The sequence below is a fragment of the Hydra vulgaris genome, chromosome 07 (genome assembly GCF_038396675.1).
Source record: "Hydra vulgaris chromosome 07, alternate assembly HydraT2T_AEP".
In the NCBI taxonomy this organism is placed as follows: Eukaryota; Metazoa; Cnidaria; class Hydrozoa; order Anthoathecata; family Hydridae; genus Hydra; species Hydra vulgaris.
In genome coordinates this window covers 16,908,180-16,921,176 of record NC_088926.1, presented here as the reverse complement: position 1 = coordinate 16,921,176, position 12,997 = coordinate 16,908,180, and the positions used below count along the sequence as shown (strand labels likewise).

General features: G+C 28.2%; 1 protein-coding gene across 1 annotated transcript in view; it reads right to left on the bottom strand.

Moving 5' to 3' along the window:
* The window catches only part of LOC101234443 (membralin), a 43,169-nt gene that overhangs the window by 22,224 nt on the left and 7,948 nt on the right, over positions 1 to 12,997 (bottom strand). Inside the window, exon 4 of the mRNA XM_065801214.1 lies at positions 7,879 to 7,983. Within this exon, the coding sequence (XP_065657286.1) occupies positions 7,879 to 7,983 (105 nt within the window). The remainder of the gene's footprint in view (positions 1 to 7,878; positions 7,984 to 12,997) is intronic.

The following is a 12,997-nucleotide window of genomic DNA, read 5'->3' as shown; positions in this document are numbered from 1 at the left end:
ACGCATAATTGTAAATGTGTATGCTCCTACTTGGTTTTACATCAAAACACATCAACCTGCAAGTCATGGCTTAAAGAACTTTTGTTTTATTTGCAATAAGATTTCTCAAACCAAAGAACCATATCAGAATATTATGAATAAAGTTGTTAATACAAATTCTTTTTTTGCACATCTGGAAAACATTATTTTAAACATGGTAGCTGATAAACAACAAGAAGTTCGCAGAACTGCAATCGGTAGAATATTGGAAGCACAGCTTAACAAAGAAGGTGAAAAACGGAATTTTGAACTACTGAAAACACTCAATATTTTTTCAAACGATTATACTAACATGATAGACTAGAAAAAAGAACTAGTCACACCTCCGCCTTTACTTAGCAATAAAACAGAATCGTAAATTATGGAATATGAAATAGAACCTTTGCAACTTTTAGACATTCCTGTCACAGCCAAAGTGTTGAAAGACATTGTTACAAAAGCTTCAGCTGACTGTATTTGACATACTAGTCGACATTTCATACTTGTAACATTTAGAAATCTCGAATAATTATGCCAGCATTTGAAAGTAAATTTTTTAATATAATAAATAAGGAAGCATTCACAATTATGTTTTTACTGCATTATCTTTTCTGTATTTTCATTAAAGTGAACTGTTATTTCAAAAATTGATTAAAAAACAATCATTATGTTTTAATAAAATTTTTTTTACATATACTAGTTTACATTATGTAAATACATTTAAAAAAAAAAATCAAAGCTAAAAAACAACTGAGGTTTAATAAATGAATCATATTGAAAAATCAATTTTTTTTCAACAATTTCAGGAAAAATTGTGTAAAACGTGCTGGATCCTAAAATTTCTTTTTCTTTTGAAAATATCTTATATAGGGCCTAATGAAGTCCCCACACTATGTGGATTTTCAAGATAAAATTTTGTCCCGCCCTAATATATGTATATACAAACATATACCTACACGCACACACACATATATAATTAAAATGAAGAAAAACAACAATTTTCAGGACTTAAAATTTCATGCATTGTAGGCAATCAAAAGCCATCAAATCAAAATTCAAAAACTGTTTAAAAAAAATTACAATTACAAGGAATTAAATTGAAGTGGTAAACAGATTCTATCTGTTGACCAGCTTCACACCCATTCTTTATCTATTACGCTGACATAGATGTAATTATAAAACATTATTTCCAGTTTAGAATGTCGAATGCTGGATCTTCCTGACTAATTGCATGGGTTTTGCTTATGTCTCTGTTTTTATGACTAGGTAACTCGTTATATTATATTCTAATAAAGGTACAGCTCTAAAACAGCTGTAAAATATCAGAGTACTAACAGTGCCATGTTGCCCATGGATGGTGTCCCTGTTTGTACTTTTGGTGTACATTGTCAAGGATACATTTGGAGCCATTTGATATGACTTAGGGTCTATTAGTAGTAAAGAGGCAATTGCTTGAACTATTAGATAGTGTACTGAGTACTATCTGAAATTCGAGTCAAGTTCTTTAACCAACTTATAAAAATGACTAAAGTATCAAAAACTATAAAACCATTGCCATTGCCAAGTTCTCTAAATCTATCACTCACTAATATTTGTGATCTTCAAAGTAACTTTTCTTCTGTTAAGACTTACCTCTTGCAAAGCCCACCAGGCTTATTTGCTCTTTGTTAGACTAATTTGGATTCAGACTAATTTGGATTCCTTTAATTCATAAAGACTCCAATAGTCACATGCTTTGCCTGGGCATAAACATTCGTAAGAATTCACCCATTTGTCGGGAAACTAGGTTTGAATCTACAGACTATTCTTTTATGTGCTTTCGTTTAGCACCATTTTACTCTATTGCCTTTTTCTTTGTTCTATATCACTCTCCTTTATCTCAAGACTGCACTCTTTTCGATGTTATTTCTGATCAAATTGACCAAGCCCTTTCTCTTTATCCTTCAGCCAATACTGTTGTTGTTGGTGGCTTTAATACTCATCACACTGAATGGCTTGGTTCTAGTGTCAGTGACTGTGCAGATGTTAAGGTCCAAAACTTTTGCCTCAATCTCTAACACAAATAGTCAGCTTTCCAACTCAATTTCCAGACAATCTAAATCCTTTACCTTCTCTACTTGATTTATGTCTTGTTTCTGATCCTAGTCAGTGTTTAGTTTCTACACTCACCTTTGGGTGTTACTGATCACTCTAAAACTATTATCTCAATCTTCTTCATCATCAGAATCCCCCATCATTGTACCTCTAACAACTACCTTAAAGTTGATTGGGACTCTCTCCATGATTTCTTTCGTGATGGCCCTTGGGTAAAAATATTCCTGATGACAAATGTGTCTTATGTAACTTCTTGGATTCAGGCTGGCATGGAATCTTTTATTCCCCCTTAACAATTCCAAGCCAAGCCTCACTCTTTTCCATGGTTTTCCTTTCATTGTGCTACTGCAATTTCTAATCGTAAACATTACTTCCATATTTATTGCCAAAACAATTCTCCAGAAAACAGACATCTGTTTACTATTGCAAATAACCATTGTAAAAAGGTTTTGTCTAACGACAAAGCCTGCTATTCTCAGGTCACAAAATCTCATAATATTTCTCAAAAATTAGGCTCCAGAGACTTATGGAGAATCTTTAACAGTATCTATAATAAGGGAAATTTTGTTATTCATCCTTCGTGCATGGCTCAGCTTTTGTTACCTCACCTTTTTATCAATCTCATCTCTTGATTCCACTAATCACATCCTACCTAATATAGCCAACAAACATGGTTGACATTTGTATCACTCCAGTTTCAGTATCTTAAGTGATTTCCTGCTTAGACAGCTTGTGTTCTGAACAACATACCTGTTATAGTTTTGCAGAAGTATCCGCTGGAGCTGTTGTTTATACTTTCAAAACTACTTAACAAGTGTTTATCAGAGTCTTGTCTTCCAGCCTGTTGGAAAGCAGCATCTGTTATCCCTATTTTCAAAAATTCTGGTGAGTGATCTAACTCATCTAACTACCGCCCCATTGTTCTTCTTCCTATCATAAGCAACTTTTTCGAGTCTTTTATTAATAAACACTTAACCTCTCATCTTAAGTCTAATAACTTACTTTCTGTTCATCAAAATGGTTCTCGATTTTCTTGTTCTACTGCTGATTTATTAACGGTAATAACTGATAGGTTTTATTGTGCAATAGAAAGATGTGGAGAGGTTAAGGCTATCACTCTTGGCATACGATCTCTTTTTACATTGTAAAAAGAGATCGTATGGAGAAGATTAGCATGCCAAAATTTATCAAAGGCTTTAGAAGAAGGTATTCCAAGATTTATAGCCTCACTTCTGCTACAGAATGGGATTCTCAGTGGCTGGTGAACTTAAATCAGATAAAGCTCAATTTTATTCAGCTAATCATTATCGCAACAGTCTAGATCTTCCTATATTCATGAATGGTAATGTACTCAATGAGTCATCTACCATCTACCTTCTAGGATAAACTCTTTCTAAGATTAACTTCCAATCTTTCTTGGAAACCATATATCAAATCGATTGCAAAATTAGCATCTGCTAAGGTTGCTAATTTTGCAATCTCTTTATCATGCTGGACACTTTCTTACTCAGGATACTATTTTTTATTTCTATAAATCTTAAATCCGTCTTCGAATGGAATACTGTTGCCATATCTGGAGCAAATCTTCTAATGACGCTTTTTCTCTTTTATACAAGGTGCAAAAGTGCATTGTAAACACAATTTGACCTGCTCTTGCAGCCAAACTTCAATCAACTTGTCACATCGCTGTAATATTGCTTCTCTTTTCTATAGATGCTATAACGGGCGCTGCTCTAAAGAGCTTGAGTCTCTTGTGCCATCTCTTAAAATTTATATAATTAAGTCTTATCCTTTTACTGTAACTGTTCCTAAGTGTTTTAAAAATTCTTATTTGCCCAGTTTTTTTCCTCAAACATGAGTTCTTTGGAATTATCTTTTCTTTTTCTGTAACTTCCAACTCTAATAGTGTTTGCTTGCAGCCTTGTTGGAAGTGAAGATGTTTAAAATAAAAAGAAAAAAAAAACAAGTTCTGACATCTCTACAGCGACGTTAGATCTAACAATAGAAAAAATAGGATATGATAATGGTTGCCTAATCACCAGTGTCATAGGAGGACACAGAAATTGGTTTTGTGTCTTCACATAGAGACCATAAGTTTGTGCCTTTATAAAATAATATTTACAATTTTTCATTTAAACAAAGATGACAAATTTATGAAACTGGGTTGTATTTTATGCAAATTTTGAAAATTTATTTTAAAAATTTGTATTTCGAGAAAAAAACTTTTATTGCATTAATAAATCTGCCTGCCCATTAAGCAACAAATGTCTATCTAATTACATTTTATACCAAGGAACAGTATGTCCTGAATACAAAGACAAAGTATAAATTGGCTTAAGCGCAACCTCTTTTAAAGTTTGTTAGACAAATATTTAAAATCATTTAACATCAATAAATATAAACATAACACAGAGCTTTCCAAAGAAATGGAACTATGGGAATTATCCAGTTTACTGTAAGGTTGGACTGAATTGTAAGAATGATTTAGGGTTACATCAAGATAATTAAAAATTTTTAGATTATTATAGACATGAGAAGATTAAGAATTTTGAAAATTTGCATAAAATGTTTATTTATTTTTTCAATTTATTGTTCACTTTTATTCTTGAAAATAGCCACATCGTCATTTCGATACAGACCAAAATGGCTCTTGTTATAAAATTGCAAAAACTGAAACAAAATGATGATACCAACTAGTTTGCATACCTCCGCAATAAATATTTTTTTGCATGCTGTATATGCACTATGTCCTTCACTTACAAATACATGTTGCTTAGTAAAATTAATTGTCTCTATTAGAAGATTTTTGGAGATTGATGGAAATTATTTATGTCGAAGACTAAAAATTTATAACAGTTTTTTTTCATTAACACCTTTAAACCAATTTATTATGCCTTAGGTGCTTTGCTATTGATTTAAATAAAGTTTTGCTCTTAACTCTGAATTGATATACAATAAATGAACTTTTAAAATTCTACCCTTCATTCTTTACAGGATTTAAATTTAGTCGGACAGTATAGTTATTTAGAAAATTAGCCTTGCGGTCTTGTAATATTATATAGCATTCAGAAGTTCCATTTATTTTGATTTTATTAAAAACTAAATAATTAAAAGTTGCTTACTTTATCTGTTATCTTTAAGTTTCAGGTATTTATTTTGATTTTATTAAAAACTAATTAATTAAAAGTTGCTTACTTTATCTGTTTACTTGATCTTTAAGTTTTTTGAGTCAGTTTTGGGTCAGCTTTTCTATAAATAGTAGTGATTGTATTCTTTAGGAGTTAATTTATACATATTTGAGGTTTTATTAGCAAAAGTTAAGGTTTTATGATTATAAGGATTTGATACCCTGATTTATTTTTTCTTGATACGTATCATTGATATTGCAAAATTTTATAGTTTTAACTAGATGTATCAAATCTTTTTCAAAAGCAGACATTTCTTTGATTTGCAGAGGGCATGTTGGAGTTTTGATACCATAATCAATGTAGTAATTTTAATACCATAATTATTACAGTTGATACCATAATTAATTTATAAACGCATAAACTTACTTAACAAACAGGGAAAATGGTCTCTATGTGCAAACACAAAAACAGATATCTGTTGTCCTCATACAACACTGGTGATTAGACAACTATTATTACATCTTTATAATCACCTGGTTTGATGCAGGCATTAAAACATTATTTCCTTTTTGTTAGTTTGGAGTAAAATTTCACCAACTATCCGGTAGTTTTCTTTTTTTTGTGCAGCTGCTATTTTAATTGTAATCTTTTTTTAATCTTTACCAAATGTATAACTCTCTGTACCAAATATACAACTCTCTGGAAAACCAACATTTTTTTACTGCAAGAAATCAATGCAAAAAGACATTGCATGCCGTAAAGTTGTATCTCTTTATCTTTTCTACAAATACTACTATGATGGCTTCTTAAGCAAACTATTATCCTTGTTCAACAAATTAAAAAATTAAAATATGACTAGCCATTCAAAGTCTTTTTACTGTAAATACTTTTTCATGTTCAAAAAACTTTTTGTAATCTAATTTTTTCCTTGAACATCAGTACTTTGAAATTTTCTTCTCTTTATGTTTTCACAATTCATACAGTTTACAGTCTTATAAGTCTTCTGTCAACCATTTTTCAAGTCACATTTTTTTGTTTTCTTTTAACTCCCAAATTAATTAATTGTTTCTTGATGCCTAATTGGTTTTAATAATAAAAAAAAAAGCTTTTGATTCTTAATAGATTTTCTAGTTTAAGTCCTGTTTGAAATTTGCACTTACACTAGAAAATCACGAAATTAATGTTCACAGGTCCACAATTTGAGCTCTATCTTCTCCATTACATTTTAGATCCGAAATTCTAATTCAAAAGTAAATAAGCTAAGCCTGTCTTTTTCTTAAGCATATTAAAGCAAATTTCAAATTTCATGCAATAATCTCTTATTTTTCAAAAACTATAACCATATAAAGTTTTAACCCCCTCAATTTGAGGGGGCTGTAAACTTTGCAAACTGAACTGAACACTAAGAGATTATTGTAAAACATTCTTTTTTGATATAAGCATAAACATACAAAAGTTTGGAGTTTTTTTTGCCGACCTTAATCTTTTAGAGGTCAGCAAATAAAATTTAATACAAAAGTCTTACCATAAAACGTAGAAACAAGGTTGGCAAAATTTTGCCAACCTCAAGCACTTTTAGGTCGACATTGCCAAATGCCGACCCTAATTCTGAGGGCTATATATATATATATACATATATATATGTATATATATATATATATATATATATATATATATATATATATATATATATATATATATATATATATATATAGACTTTTGTATTAAATTTTTTTTGCGGACCTCTAAAAGATTAAGGTTGGCATACTATTGCCGACCCCATTTTTCCTAATTCCGAGTTTTGTATATACAGGGTTCCCACTATTAAAACTGAGGCTAAAAGTAAGGATTTTAAGGAAATTTAAGGAGATATTTACCTAATATTTAAGGAGATTTGGTCACAAACAACACTTTTTTTTAAGAAAAAGTAAGGAGAATTAAGGAGAAAACATTAGAAACAGAATTTTATTTTTTTCAATAAATTTTAAATATAAACAGAAAAATTATTATTAATTAGTATATTACTTTACATATATAAAATATATATATAATAGAAATATAGGTTTGCAAACTATCAAAGAACTATATATTTTTTTCTTTGTTAATAAGTATAATCCTTCACTTTAATAAAATTTCTTAGATGACTAAAAAAAAAAAAAAGAAGAAATTAAGGAGAGCAGTCAAATTTGATCTTTTTTTAAGGTTATTTAAGGACTTTTAAGGAGAATATGTTTTTTTACGGATATTTAAGGTTTTTAAAGAGGAGTGGGAACCCTGATATATATTTTTGTTTTAAAAATTGATTTTAGTGTCAAATTAAAAAATAAAAAGTTAAAGGGAAAAAGTTATATCTAAAAAAAAATGTACAAAACTTCATGTTAAAACTTAGTAAAAATAGTTAAAATAATTATATAAAATACACTCATATCAAAACATTCAAATATATGTTTGAAAAAAAAAAAAAAAAAAACAATATTAAAAAATTAAATTAAGAAAAATTAGGTAGTTGCATGTATTAAATTTAATAAACAAATGCATTTACCATATATATAATTATGCAATAATTAATTATTTACATAATTATGTAATAATTAACTATATATATAAAAATCTAATAATTAACCATATATAAAATTACCTAATAATATTGTTTTAACAGGAATTTTTAATCTTCTTCTTGCATCAAAAGATAGATGTAGAAGTCCATACTCTCTGGAATATTCAAATAGATAATCTCCATTGGCTTAACATAATAAATATTGATTATTAAAATTAATTAAAATAGAGGGCTCAAATTGAGTGCCATACATCAACACCCATCAGAGCTACTAACAAATCAGAGTCTAGTTTATTTTGGACCTTTATAATATGATTATAAATAACAGTATAATAATAATAGTAATAATAATAATAATAGTAAAAAGAAACTATAATTATATTTTTTTGCACTTTGCATTATGCACTATGTTTTCTTTACCTATATTTTAATCTATTCATTATATGCAGCCCTCAGAATCAGGAAAAATGAGGTCGGCAAATAACTCCCAACCTTGAACACTTTTAGATCTAAAGTTAAGTCGACACTGTCGAATTTCAATCCTATTTTTGAGGGATATATATATATATATATATATATATATATATATATATATATATATATATATATATATATATATATATATATATATATACATGCATATATATACATGCATATATATGTACACACATGTATTTTGTTTTTACATTGTTTTTATTTTGTTTTAGTTATTATTATATAAACTTCTTGTTTTACACACCATCAGCACAATTGAATAAAGCATAAATATAGTAAAATTGGATAAAATGTTGGTAATTACTAAATGCCAGATTTGGTGTCATGTAGCATGAATTTTGATAAACTATAAAATAGATTATGTTTTTAATTTTTTCATGAAATTAAACTAATTTTTTTGAAACAAATTTATTCTTTATAAATAAAAATAAAAATTTTAAGCATAAAGTTACAGTTACAAAATTTACAGTTACAGTAAAAGGATACAAATTTGTGACTTAATGATGACATGTGATTGAGTTTTGGTTGATGAAACAAGGTATGATAGCTTGCTTAAGCAGTAACCATGATAGCAGTTGAAGAAAAGAAAAAGAGAACTTACAACAATTGAAAAAAGGGTCTAGCTAAAGTAGGTCAAACAACATTTACATTACATTTTCGAACTTCTTTTAAAAGAAAGTATGGTTATTCTCATAAGAATAACCGGCCCAAATATGACAACAGTATTCCATACAAAGACAAATAAAAAGTCTATAGAGATAGAGAATGGAATCAAGTGCAAGAAAATGGCAAGCATGATTAAAAAGGTTGACTAAAAAGTAAGAGGATGCTAACTTTTCTTAAAAGAAATATTTTTGCAATTTGTTTTTTTTTGTTAATTTTATTTTTATTTTTTGAATTTAGCATACTTTTTTTGGTCATTCTTAAAAGTTTAGTCATTTCGTAAAAGTTTTTTATTAGGGCTCATAAAGTACATCACGCTAAATTTATCTTTTGAATAGAAGTATGATCTTTGCTCTCTTGTGCGGAGATTTTATTCAACATCAAGCCCTATTGAATTTAAATAACTTTAAATCTCTGCCTTTAAGCCAATACTATTTTAAAGTTATATTTAGTTTGATTTACTGAATGGATAAAGTACATCACAGTAAATTTACCTTTAAACTAAATCAAAACAACCAGTTAATTTACTACAGTAACTTACAGTAACACAACTATTAAGTTTACCTAATATACTCAAAGACTCGCAAAAATTAGCCATATAAATGTTTCTATTTATATCTTATATGTTGTTAACACATAATATAAGCTTCTAACTAAAATTATTTTAACAAGAAATCTCGAATAGAATATAAAAAATGTGACTTTTATATTCTATTTGAGATTTTTTTATATTTTATTTAAAGCAATATCAAGATTAAACATTTTCTATAATCTAAACAATAAAAAATTTAAATTTAAATTAATTAATTATTTTACTTCTGTTCAAAGAAATTTTTTTCTAAAATATAATTTAACTTAGGGAAATATAAACCAAATATTATTTTGTTCTATTTTTTGTGGCAAAACAATTTGAATGAAAAAATTGAATGAAAACATCAACTTAAAAACCATTAAAATGAAAAACAAAATTATACTTAAATTTTTAATAGCACGCTAAATCAAGAAACAATAAATTATAAAAAACCTGGTATCTAATGTTAATTTGTTTTGATTTTACTTGTTTGGCCTATAGATTATAAACTTGTATGGTCTATAGTCATGTTTTTGTGTGAATATGAAGTTTTATGACAATTATGTTTTAATTTATTATTAAATAAAACAATTCTATATATTTACTTTGTTTTTATGTTATTAAGGTTATATACTGTGATAGCAGCAATAAAACAGCGTCACAAAGTTGTTTTACATTAACACCAAGTCTTTATATTGTTAAAACAACTTTGAAGTTTGTTTTATTGTTGTTTTATAACTTTTTACAATAACAGTTCAATAATCTTTAAAAATTGTCAGCACAAATGTATTAAATAGTTTTCTATGACTAATTAAAGTGGCTCAAATATTGTGATACTTACGTTTTTACTATTAGTTTTTTACTTCTACTTTTTTAAATATCATGTTAAGTAAAAACAATTACTAAAAGTAATATTTTGATAGTATTAAATATGTTACTTGCTCATTACACAAAAACTGCAACTTAAACTTTAAATTATAACTTAAGCTGTAAATTATACAGTAACTTGCGCTATTTTAAACTTTGCCAAACAAGAAAATTATAAGATAATATAAAAATATGAGAGATAATATTTTAAAAAAATTTTGAACTAATGTACTAAAGAGACAAAAAAAAACTTTTTTCACAATTAGATTTTGCGTTAATTCAAGCGATAAATTGATTGTATATATAATTTAAATAAGAGGTCAAATGTGATAACCTAAAAAGACATAGAGTAGAGGACTCAAAAAGAGTGACCATCATAAATATAAATAATATTGCAATAATTATCAGCAGTAAACAATTGAGTTTTGTTAGGGTAAAATTTGCTGTTGCAAGCTCCAAAGCTGTGACAGAAGAGGTATCAAAATTAAGATAAGATGCCTGTTTTAATCAATCAAAAAGTGATGACTTTTTGACAAGACTGGAGTATATTGATGTAGATATATACATTATGAATGACCAGAGCATATAGTTTCTAAAATTCTAAAAAAAAAAACTCAGCGAAAATTAAAACGAAATCTTTTTTAGTTAACAAAATTTGAAATTTTGTTAACTACATTTGTTAACTACATTTGTTAACTACATTTGGACTAAATAGCTTTTAAACCTTGATCTCTTTAATACTTATATAATATTAGGCAAAATGCTTTTAAATAAGGTAACAGCTTATTTGTAATGATTGTTTAATAAGTTAAACATATTTTATATAAATTATTAAAGAGTATTATATATAATTTTTTTATTTGCACTGACTTTAGCGATTCTTAAAAAAGTTTATTAAAAACATAATAGTAGTTTTTTTATTTCCATTCCATGGGTTTAACTAAACCTAATTGCCCGAGTCTTTTGATGGTTTTAACTAAACCTAATTGCCCGAGTCTTTTGATGGTTTTAACTAAACCTAATTGCCCGAGTCTTTTGATGGTTTTAACTAAACCTAATTGCCCGAGTCTTTTGATGGTTTTAACTAAACCTAATTGCCCGAGTCTTTTGTCATTGTCATTTTTTGCAAGAAAGACTGTCTCTAAAACTTTTAATATTTTTTTTTCAATTTGGTAGTTGTATACCTTATCTATCTTGCTTACATAATTTTTTTTAGCTGAAACATTGTCCATAACTAAATACATATTTTTCACAACCATAATGCATAATACCCAAGGCCAATATATTCCTCTTTAACACTTAATATCTTTTTCATCCACTATACAGGTACTGGATCTATTGACTGATATAGTTCATAACTTTTGATGACATACTGTTGTTGATTTGGTATTCGCCAACACTGACACACTCCTATGTGTTCAGTTTGTTTAAATACATTAAAAATGAATATGGCTTCTGGTACTCTAATACAGCTCGTCAGATGCTCAGCCACAATCAATATGTCTTTGGCTTTATCCTCAATTGGTATTACCGCTCCATAATAAATGGATCCAAACTGTGTTATTCCTAATAACTTAAGGGAAAACATTCTAATCATCATATTAACTCAGAATGGTTGTAAACACAACCATTAGATATATTAGATCAGCGACTGACACTATTGATGAAACTTTTCTTCAAAGGAGTTCAAATACCACCTTTGGAGATTTTTAGCATTTATTTAGATTTTTGGACAACTTTTATTTAAGACTGTTTTTGAAGATTATCTACCAATGATACCAAACTAAGGACAAGTGACATAATAAAAAATGAACACATGTTAATCAATTTATTATTTATGTTACTTGTTGTCCAAGGGGTTATTGTTGATGGCATTATTATAGTAGTACCTTTGGCGGAGCTAATTAGTACACTGTTGTTGCTTAAAGTTTTCTGAGAGGTTACTGTCAATGGTGCTGCAGTAGTAGAATCTTTGGCACAACTGATCGATCTAGTTGTCAGTGTAGATTTTGGCTTGTTTGGCTAGAGATCATTGCACATGATCAGATTAGCTGAGGATTGCTATAGTCTGATTGATCTAACTTGGTGTTGGTTGTGGTCGTCCTTATTTAGTATCATTTTTAATTCACTATCTCTGACAGCCTAGTATTTACATTTTTTGAGCTTGTAACATAGTAATCCCATTTGCAAAAATTGCTGTCTCTATTCAGGTAAAATTGCTGTCTCTCAGGTAAAATTGCTGTCTCTATTCAGGTAAAGATTACTATAAATAGAGTTTTTAAATTTTCAACTTTTTCTAAGAAATTCTTGTGCAGCTTCTTGGTCTACAAGTTCAACAACAACTAGCAGTAGTTTTGCTGCTATTGGCTCTTCTGTCTGGTTGATGTTAGAGGTTTTGCTGTTGTGTTTTCTTTTTTTCAGTCGCCTTATCTGTTTTATTTTGCTAATTGGAGCACCAATTTCTTCTGCTATCTTCATTATATGACTTAGATCCATCTTGTCACTCACAATTACATCAGTTGTCGACAGCAGCAGCAATCCACTAATCATAATATTATTGGCATTTTTCTCTTTTATCTTATGTTCTTGTGCAAAAACAGAGCA